General features: G+C 50.1%; 1 protein-coding gene across 1 annotated transcript; it reads right to left on the reverse strand.

The window, feature by feature from the left end:
* Positions 1–3716: 3716 nt before the first annotated feature.
* On the reverse strand, positions 3717–4215 carry LOC122898872 (40S ribosomal protein S24-like). Its single transcript, XM_044236541.1, has one exon. It carries the CDS (start codon positions 4213–4215, stop codon positions 3823–3825), a length of 393 nt encoding a protein of 130 aa, XP_044092476.1. The 3' UTR covers positions 3717–3822.
* Positions 4216–11397: the final 7182 nt, after the last annotated feature.

Below are 11397 nucleotides of genomic sequence, written 5' to 3' on the forward strand. Positions count from 1 at the left end.
CATCATTCTGCCCACCCCACAACAGAAGACGTGCCTGGTGAGTCTGCCAAGAAACTCCACATGGGGATCCACCTACGTGGCCCTCGATGACCCCCTAATATCATAGGCCGCCATGGGCACTCAGGCTCTTTCTGACACAGCCTGAGCCTCGACCTCTAGTCAAACACACAGGCAGTTCACCCCATATCCTACAGGTGGGACCTATTGTGGCCCGAAGCCATCCCACCTACTCAACCTGGATATTCAGGCATCTCTCCCCAAACCGTAGCTCAAATCACTGCCTATGGGGGTACCTGAAGCACAGGAGTACTCTTCCTACCCAAAGGCAAGAATCCTGGATGTTTAGATGGGTGTCCATCCCTCAGAGTGGGAACCAGCTGCATGGCCCATGAGACCACGGCCACTTATGGGAGTCGCCCTGGGCAAAAACAGGCATTGTGACTCTCAGACTTAGCCTGCTGTCAAACAAACCTCCTTGGTAGCTGTACCAGGAGCACACAGGGCAGGCCTACCAATCCCTAGGGCCAAATCCTCACACTCGTTAGTGTTTTCCAGGCACCCAGAACCATAAACTGTCTCTGGAATACTTCTTTTGGAGGTCCCCTGATATGGAAAACAGCAGTCTTCCCTTCCCCCAAGGACACCAAACTCTAGGGAGCTGGGCAGAATCCCCAGAGAAGAAGATACTCCCATGGACCCATGAAGACTCCCCTACATTTTGTGACTGTCCTAGAAACACAATCCAGACAGAAAAGTCTGTGCTACCACCTCCATGACACCTTAATTTCAGTACATTATGAGGTGCACTCCCGGTGTGCAGATTAGGCCTGTGATCACACCGGCCCACAGCTTAACCATAGTTTGTGTTTGCAGGTTTCTGTCCCCAAAGCCCTGGCCCACATGCCATATAGGATGAGGCTTCTGGTGCCAAACCGGGAGAGTGTGCCAACCCTCCTGAAGAAAACTCTGCCCTTCACGATTGCCAAAACCATGAATATTAGGAGCAAAGTACAAAGCCCCTGAGCCCAGCTCAATTTCGAAGAATGCTCTGGACCCAAGGGCATATTCTGACACACAATGAGCACCTGCCTCCAGACAGACATCCAAGTAAAAGGCTCTGAGTCTGAAGTTTGAACCTGACATGCCTCTAGGACTTTATTGATACCCTAACTTAGGTTTTTAGGCTCCTGTACCCAGAGGCCTGGTACCCAGTACCAACTTATATTCCAACATGTGGTCCCTGAGCCACACAACAGAACACCTCGTGTCCCCAGGAGGACACCTTGTTCTTGGTAGCTGTGTCCAAGATTCAGTGCAAGACAATCCTGCATGGCCCCGTGACAACCACAACATTCTAACAACTCCCTGGACAACAACCAGCATTGTGACCCAGCAGCATATAACTCCATGTCAACTTGGGCCTCTTGGAACTTCGCCTCAGAGGCACCAGATCAAACCTGCCATGTTCCTCAGTTGCAATTGTCAATGGAGTTGTGCTTTCAGGCATCCATGAGGGAGAGCTCTGCTACACAAACTTTCCATATTGGGCATCCTGGAGCAAACAAACCAGACTCCAACTGTCCAGTAGAAGCAAACATTGCTGTTTGGAGCATCTCACAAGTCACAGAGTGGGAAATCCTCCAAGGCCTCGTGACGCAACCCTTCCATTTGGAAGTCATCATAGACACAAACTCCAGTGTGAGCAAATATCTGATATCCACATTTACTCCAGTGCTGGATATCTCGTATCAGCCGCTGCACACTGGAACAGCCTTCCACTTGCCACTGCATTTAACCGTAGCTTTTGTTTACAATTCCATCCTCACCCTCCTTTTGCACACGTCCTCTTGATAGGGAATTCTTGAGCCACAACGCAGCATTCTGCCTGCCCCACAGAAGAAGTGTCTGGTGAGTCTGCACAGAAAACCCACATAAGGATCCACCTGCATGGCCCTCGATGGCACCCTTATATCATAGGCTGCCATGGGCACTGAGGAACTGTCCAACACAGCCTGGGCCATGACCTCAAGATACCACTTAGACAGTGGACCCCATATCCTTCAGGTGGGACCTGACGTGGAAAAAGCCGTCACATCTACTCAACCTAGATAATCAGGCATCCCTCCCCATACTGTAGCTCAAATCCCTGCCTATGGGGGAACCTGAAGCCCAAGTGTACTCCTCCTTCCCGATGGCAGGAAACCTGGCTGATGAGATGGGTGTCCAACCCTCAGAGTGGAGCCAGCTGCATGGGCCATAAGATCATGGTAACTTATTGGAGCCGCCCTGGGCACAAACAAGTGTTGTGACCCTCAGCATGAGCCTGCTTTCAAACAAACGCCCTCAACAGTTGGGCCAGGAGCCCACAGAGCGGGCATCCCAGGTTCCTAGGGACAAATCCTCACGGTCATTCGTTATTTCCAAGCTCCCACCCAGAACCTGTCCCTGGTATCCCTCTTTTGGGAGTCCTCCGAGACCAAAAACAGCAGTCTTCCTTTCACCCAGAGAAACCAAACTCTTGTGATCCGAGCAGAATCCCCTGAGATGAAGAATCTCCCTTGGCCCCATGATCCACCCCTACATTTTACGACCATCCTGGACACACAATCAAGACATAAAAGCCTCTGCTACTGCTTCTTTGACACCTTAATTTCAGTACAGTATGAGCTGCACTCAGGGACTGCAGATCGGGCCTGTGATTACCTCAGCCCTCACCTTAACCTTAGTTCGCATTTGCAGATTTCTGTTCCCAAAGCCCTGGCCCACATGCCCTCAGGAAGGGGACTCTGGCACCACAGCGGACGACTATGTCTAACCTCACAAAGGAAACTCTGCCTTTCATTGTTCCCCAAATCCTGAAGATTAGGAACAATGTACTAATCCCCTAGACCACCTCAATTGCAAGGAAAACTCTGGAATGAAATGCACATTCTGGTACATCAGGAGAACCTGCCTCTAGGCAGACATCCATGTCAAAGAACCTGAGTCAGAAGATTGACCCTGACATGCCCCTAGGACTTCATCAATACCCTAGCTTAGATTTTCAGGCGCCTGTCCCCAGAGGCCTTTTCTCCAATACCAACTTATATTCTAACATGTGGTCCGTAAACCACACAACAGGCCCCTTCTCTCCTCAGTAGGATACCTTGCTCTTGGTAGCTATGTCGAATACTCAGTGTAGGAGAATCCTGCATGGCCCCTGACCATCCCAACATTCCAATGTCTCCCTGGATACAAACCATCATTATGATCCAAACAGCATGAAACTTCATGTCAACTCAGGCCGCTTAGAACCTCACCCCAGAGCCTCAAGATCGAACCTGCCATGTTCCTCATCTGCAATAGTCAATAAAGGTGTGCTTTACACGCATCCATAGGTAGAGTTCTGCTACTCAAACTTTCCATATGGGACCCTCGAGCCAACAAACCAGACTTCCCCTGTCCAGTACAAGGAAACCATGCTTTTTGGAGCATCTCACAAGCCCCAGCGTGGGAAATCCTCCATGGCCTTGTGAAACGACCCCTCCATTTGGTGGTCATCATAGACACAAAGTCCATTGTGAGAAAGCATCTGACATCCGCTTTTACTCAGTTGCTGGTATCTCGAATCAGTCGGTGCACACTGGCTGCCTTCCGCTTGACACTGAATTTAACCATAGCTTGTGATTACAATTCTATCCTCACCCTCCTGATCACCAAGCACTCTTTTTTTTTGACACATTAACATTCTTAGTTTATTAATCCTCTCATGAAAAATCTGCACAATCACCACAGATAAAGCCACTGCAGCATCTTTACTCCTTCTGTTGTCCAGTCTCCAGCTCACTTTTTGCCAGCACCAACATTGGCTTTTGCAGTCCCCCTGACTTTCTTCATTCTGTTCTTGCGTTCTTTTCGCTGTTTTCTTGAGGTCTTTTTCATCTCATACAGACCATGTCTTGCAAGTCTATGTTTGAGTTCATTTTTATTTGCATAATCCAAGGAATCATAAATCATGCCAAAGCCAGTTGTCTTGCCACCACCAAAATGGGTTCTGAATCCAAATACAAATATGACATCTGGTGTGGTCTTGCACATTTTGTCTAGTTTTTCCCGAATTTCTGTCTTAGGTACTGTTGCCTTTCCAGGATGAAGGACATCAATAACCATTTGTTTGCGCTGAAGTAGTCGGTTGGTCATGAACTTCCTGGTCCGGGTAGTTACTGTGTCATTCATGATGGCGGCCGAACCATCACCAAGCACTCTTGACAGGGAATTCTGGACCCATAACAAAGCATCCTGCCTGCCCCAAAGACAGAAGACGTGTCTGGTGAGTCTTCCCAGAAACCCCACATGAGGATCCACCTGCATGGCCCTTGACAGCACCCTAATATCATAGGCCACCATGGGCACTCAGGCTCTGTCTGACACAGCCTGAGCCAGGACCTCCAGACAGCCACACAGAAAGTGGGCCCCATATCCTGCAGGTGTGACCTACTGTGACCTGAAGCCATCAGCTCTACTCAACATGGGTATTCAGGCATCTATTCCCAGACCGAAGATAAGTTCCCTGCCTAAAGGGGAAGCTGAAGCACAAGAGTACTCCTCCTTCCCAAAAGCAAGAAACCTGGCTGTTGAGATGGGTGTCCAACCCTCAGAGTGGGAACAAGTTGCATTGTCCATTAGACCACGGCCACTCATGGGAGCCGTCCTGGGCCCAAACAGGCATTGTGACCCTCATCGTGAGCCTGCTTTCAAAAAATCCCCTTGGTAGCTGGACCAGGAGCCCGCCGAGCGGGCCTGCCATGTCCCAAAGGCCAAATTCTCACCCTTGTTTGTGATTTTCTGGCACCAAGACCAAGAACCTGTCTTTGGGTTCCCTCTTTTGGGGATCCCCTTAGACGGAAAACAGCAGTCTTCCCTTCCCCCAGAGACACCAAACTCTTGGGAGCTGGGCAGTATCCACAGAGACGAAGAATCTCCCATGGATCCATAAAGACACCCCTATGTTTTGTGGCCATCCTGGACACACATTCAGGGAAAAAAAAAAAAAAAAAAAAAAAAGCCTGTGCTACCGCCTCCATGACATCAAATTTCTGTACACTATGAGTTGAAATCACGGCCTGCAGATCAGGTCTGTGATCACCTCAGCACGCACCCTAACCCAGGTTCGCATTTGCATATTTCTGTCCCCAAAGCCCTAGTCCAAATGCCCTCCAGGATGGGGCCTCTGCTGCCACAAAGACGAGGGAGCCTACCCTCCTGAAGATTACTCTGCCCATCACTGTTGCATTAACCGTGAATATTAGGAGCAAATAACAAAGCCCTTGAGCCGACCTCAATTTCAAAGAATGCTCTGGACCCAAATGCGTGTTCTGACACACAATGAGCACCTGCCTCCAGGCAGACATCCAAGTTAAAGGCCCTCAGTCAGAAGATTGAACCTGACATGCCTCTAGGACATCATCGATACCCTAGTTTATGTTTTCAGGCACCTGTCCCCAGAGGCCTGTACTCCAATACCAACTTATATTCCAACATGTGGTCTCGGAGCCACACAATAGAACCAAACCTGTCCCCAAAAGGATACCTTGCTCTTGGTAGCTGTGTCCAAGACACAATGTAGGAGAATCCTGTATGGACCCCTGACTACACCAACATTCTAACGTCTCCATGGATACCAACCAGCATTGTGATGCAACAGCATGAAACTCCATGTCAACTCAGGCTGCTTGGAACTTATCCCCAAGCCACCAGATCGAATCTGCCATGTTATTCAGCTGAAATGGACCATGGAGGTGTGCTTTCCAGGCATCCATCCGGGCGAATTCTACTACCTAACTTATCACATGGGGGACCCTGGAGCAAAAACACCAGACTCCCCCTGTCCAGCAGAAGGAAAACATGACGTTTGAAGCATCTCTCAAGCCCTAGCACTGGAAATCCTCCATGGCCTCTTGATGCCAACTCTCCATTTATTGGTCATCATAGACACAGACTCAAGTGTGAGCAAACATCTGACATCCTCCTTTACTCAGGTGTTGGATATCTCACAGAATCCACTGCAGATGGGGACAGCCTTCCACTTGGCACTGAATTTAACCGTAGCTTGTGTTTATAATTCCATTCTCACCCTACTGGTCCCAAAGCCCTCTGGATATGAAATTCCAAAGTCAAAACAAGGTATTCTGTTTTCCCCATAGAAAGAAGAAGTGCCTGGTGAGTCTGCCCAGAAAACCCACACGAGGATCAATCTGCGAGGCCCTCGAGGGAACCCCTATTTATAGGCTGCCCTGGCCTCTCACACGGTGTCTGTCAGAGCCTGAGCCCCAACCTAGTGTCAGCAACACAGAGAGTGGGACACGTATCTAGCATGTGGGACTGAACATGGCCTTACAACATCATCTCTAATCATCCTTGGTATTAAGGCACCTGTACTCAGACCTTTGCTGGAATCCCAGCCTATGGGGGAACCTGAAGCATAACAGAGAACTCCACCTTTTCCATGGCAGGAATCCTAACTATTGGGATGGGTTTCCAACTCTCAGAGTTGGAGCCAGCTGCATGGCCAATGAGACCACAACCACACATGAGGGCCGCCTAGGGCCCAAAAAGGCATTGTGACCCTAAGTCTGAGAATGCTTTCAAACAAGCCCTCTCAGTTGCACCACCAGGATCCTGCTTGGTAGGCCAGGGATGCCCATAGGCCCATATCCTAACCCTTGGTGGGATATTCCAAGCATTGAGACCCAGAGCCCATCTCTGGAATCCCTGTTTTGGGGCATGCCTAAGACGGAAAACAGCACTCTTCCCTTCCCTGAAAAACCCACCAAACTATTGGGAGATGCCAGGATCCATAGAGAGTAAAATCTCCCATGTACTCATGGGACCACACCTGCATTCCGAGGCCATCCTGGATACAGAATCCAGGTATAAAAGCCTGTGCTACTGCCTTCGTGTTGCCCTAATTACAGTTCCTGATGATCTGCCCTCCAGGTCTACCCAGTGGGACTGTGATCACCGTGCCATTATCCCTAACCCGAGTTTGTGTTTACAGACTTCTCTCCATAAGCATGACTCACATGCCCTCTAGGGTGGGGTCTTGGAATCACATCACAGCACTGTGCATGCCATCCCCTACGAAACTGTATGTGTCACAATTTCCCAAACCTCCAGATTAGGAGAAACCTGCAAATCCCCTGAGCACACCACAATATTGGAAGCTGCTCTGGATGCAAATGCACAGTCTGAAACACTCTAATAACCTCCATCTAGGCAGACACCCAAGTCAACTGTCCTGAGTCTGAAGATTGAACCTGACATGCCCCTAGGACTTCATTGTAACCCTAGATTAGGTATTCAGGCATCTGTCTTCAGAGGCCTGTTTTGGAATATGAACTTATGATACAACATGTGTCCCCTGAGCCACACAATACTACATCTCCTGTCCCCAGAAGGGGACACAGCTCTTTGACCTGTGTTAAACCCTCAGGGTAGGAGAATCCTGCCTGGCACCTTAGCTACCAGCACATTCTAAGATCTCCCTGGTAACAAGGCAGCATTGTAACCCATCTGCAAGAGATTCAATGTCAACTCAAGGCCTTGAGACTTCTCCCCAGAAAATCCACATGAGGATCCACCTGCACAGCCCTCTATGACACCCCAATATAATAGGCCACCCTGTGCACTAATGCTCTGTCTGAACCAGCCCGAGCCCCGACCATATGGCAACCACACAGATAGAGAGCTCCATATCCTACAGCTGTGAGCTGCCTTGACCAGAGTCTTTCATCTCGATCCAACCTGGGTATTCAGGTACCTGTTCCAGAATATAGCTCAAATTCCTGCCCATGGGGGACCCTGAAGAACAAAAGAGTACTCCTCCTTCCCAATGGCAGGAAAACTAAATTTTGAGAGATGGTTTTCTAACACTCAGATTGGGATAGAGGTTTATGGAACAAGAAACAACGCCCACTCAAGATGGACAGCTGGGCACAAAAAAGCATTGTGACCCTCACCCTGAGACCCATTTCCAACAAGCCCCTGTGGGAGCTGGACCAGGACCCCACAGAGCGGGCCTGTCAGGCCCCTAGGCCCAATTCCTAAGCCTTGGTGGGGTTACCAAGGCACCAGGAGCCAGAACCCATCTCTGGAATACATGTTTTGAAAAGAACCCTGACAGAGTAAAACGCGATCTCCCCTTGTCCCAGTAAGACACCAAACTCTTGGATGCCGGGCAGAAACCCCAGATAGGAAGGAACTCCCATGGACACATGAAGACACCCATCCATTCCAAAGCCATCCTAGACACAATCCAGACAGAAAAGCCTGTGCTCCTGCCTCCCAGCCTCCTGAATTTCAAATCCACGGAGCTCCCTTCAGGGTCTGCATATCGGGCCTACCATCACCTCGCCCCGAACTAGTACCCAATTTTGTGTCTGAAGATTTTGCTCCCAGAGCCCTGAACCACATGCCCTCCAGGATGGGACCTCCAGAACCACAGCACATCACTGGGCCTGCTCTCCGGAGGAAACTCTGCCAGTCTCAGTTGCCCAAACCCTCCACATTAGGAGAAAACTGCAAGGTTCCTGAGCTCACCCCAATTTCATAGGCCGCTCTGGAAAAAATGCACTGTCTGACACAGCCTCAGCACCTACCTCCAGGAAGACACGAAGGTCAATGGCGCTGAGTCTGAAGATTGAATCTGACATTCCCCTAGGACCTCATCAGAACCCTAGCTTAGGTTTTCAGGCCTCTGTCTCTAGAAGCCTGTTCTGGAAAACCAATATATGGTCCAACCTGTGGTCCATGAGCCACACAAGGGAAAAGCCCCTCTTGTCCTGAGAAGGAAACGTTTCTCCTGGGAACTTGTTCTAACCCTTAGGATAGGAGAATCCAGCATGGGCCCAGGACCTCCACCACATTCTAAGGTCTCCCTGGACACAAAGTAGCATTGGGACCCATTAGACTGAGAACTTCTGTCAACTCAGATCACTTGGATCTTGGAACCAGTGACAGCAGATCAAGCCCTCCCTGTTCTTTGGCTGTAAAGGAAATGTGAGGTGGGCTTCCCAGGCATATATTCAGAGAACTGTGCTATCAAATCTTCCATATGGGGGAACCTGGAGTTCTCTAAGTGGACTTCCCCTGTCCCGCAGTAGGACACCTTGTTGTTTGGAGCAGCTCACAAGCTCCAGCTTGGGAAAACCTCCAAGGTATCTTGAGAAAACCACACTATTTGTCAGCCATCATGGATACAAACTCCAACGTGAGCAGACATCTGACTCTCTATCATAGTCAGGTGCTGGAGATCTCGAAACAACCACTGTACATTGGAATGACCATGTGCTTGGCATTGAGCTTAACCAGAGCTTGTGTTTTTAGACTTCTGTCCTCAGAGTCCTCGCCTGCAAGCCCTCCATATTGGGAATTCTGGAGCCACAACACAGCCTACTGCCTGCCCATCAGAAAGAAGAAGTACCCTGAGTCTGCGCAGAAAACGCACATGAGGATCCAGTTGCACACCTCTCAAAGGCACCCCAATATCATAGACCGCCCTCTGCCCGAATGCTCTGTCTGACACAGCTTGAGCCCCGACCTCCAGTCAGCCACCAGACAGCAGGCCTCATATCCAGAAGGTGGGTCCTGCCTTGGCCCAAGGCCCTCATCATGAAGCAACTGGGGTAATCAGGTACCTGTCCCAGAACTTAGCTCAAATTCAGGCCCATGGAAAACACTGAAGCAGAAATGAATAGTACTCCTTCCCCATGGCAGGAAAACTGAACGTTGAGATGACTGTCCAACCCTTAGAGTGGGAGCCAGGTGCATGGCCCATGAGACCACACCCACTCAGGATGGGCATCTGGGCACAAACAGGCTTTGTGACCCTCACCTTAAGACCCTTTCCAACAAGCCCCCTCGCAAGCTGGACCAGGAGCTCACAGAGCGGGCCTGTCATGCTCCTAGGCCCAAATCCTAAGCCTTGTTGGGGTGATCCAGGTGCCCGGACCCAGAACTATTCTCTGGAATGGCTGTTTGGATGGGACCCCTGAGATGGAAAACCGCGCTCTTTCCTTGCCACAGAAAGACACCAAACTCTTGGGTGCCAGGCAGAATCCCCAGAGAGGTAGAATCTCCCATGGACCCTTGAGGCCACCCCTCCATTCCATGGCCGTCCTAGACACACAATCCAGACAGAAAATCCTGTGCCCCTGCCTCCCAGCCGTATAAATTTCAAATCCCGAGAAGCTGCCCTCAGGGTCTGCAGATAGAGCCTGCCATCACCTCCCCCCTAACTCTTACCCGAATTTGTGTCTGAAGACTTTGGTCCCAAAGTCCTGATCCACATGCACTCCAGGATGGGGCATCCAGAACCACATCACATCACTGGGCCTGATCATCCGGTGATACTCTGCCTGTCTCAGTGTCCCAAGCCCTACAGATTAACAGAAACCTGCAAGGCCCCTAAGCCCATCCCAATTCCATAGGCCGCTCTGGAAAATGCACAGTCTGAAACAGCCTCAGAACATACCTCCTGGAAGACATGCAGGTCAATGGAAAGGGATGAATGTCCTAAGACCTTGGTGGGTCCAAGTGCTGTGTGTGCGGCCAGCTGTTTCAGTGTCTGTTGGAAGGTCTGGACTCAGGCTATGTAAGACAGAGCATTAGTGCTTAGGGTGGCCTATGCAATTGGGGTGTTGCCAAGAAATAAGCAGGTTGATCCTCCTTTTGGGTTTCTGGGCAACGCCATAGACAATGTATTTCTTCCGGTGGTCAGGCAGGGTGCTTCGTTTTGGCCCCAGTATTCCCAATCAGGAGGGCTTGTGGGTAAGGAGTGTGAAGACAGAGGTCTAAAAACACAAGCTAGTGTGAGGTTTGGGCCAAGGGCATGGCAGGCCCACTCTGAAGAGGCTGAATCGAAATCTCCTGCATCTGAAGTCAGGGTGAAGATCAGACGTTGGCTGAGGCTGGAGTTTGTATCCATGATGGCCCCTTCTTGAAGCAGGGCCCTCATGAGGCTAAGGAGGTTTTTCCACGCTGTTTGTGAGTTGCTCCAAACCAACTTCTGAGGGACAGTCGAGTCTTGTTGGATGGCTCCAGGACGTCTCATACGGAAGGACTGGAGAGCAGGGTTTGAAGGATGGATGCCTGTACAGCATACCTCGCATTCCCATTGGCTATTTGTGACAAGACATGTTTGAACTGCTGGCTCTGGGGCAAGTTACCCAGTTGGCTGAATTGAAACAGACTCTCCTGAGGATGGGACATAATGTGGGTTTGTGTCCATGGAGACCTTGCAATGTGCTGGTGGTTCAGGGGCCCTGCAGAATTTGCCTGGCTGAATCGTTTGATACAGCTCCAATAAGAAAGTTCCCCATGTAGAGATGAGAAAGGTTCTGTTTGGTGCCTCAGAAAAGC

Source organism: Neovison vison, chromosome 2, assembly GCF_020171115.1.
Source record: "Neovison vison isolate M4711 chromosome 2, ASM_NN_V1, whole genome shotgun sequence".
NCBI lineage: Eukaryota > Metazoa > Chordata > Mammalia > Carnivora > Mustelidae > Neogale > Neogale vison.

Coding starts and splice junctions, on each gene's coding strand:
- LOC122898872 (XM_044236541.1), bottom strand. CDS start 4,215: ATGAATGACACAGTAACTACCCGGACCAGGAAGTTCATGACCAACCGA.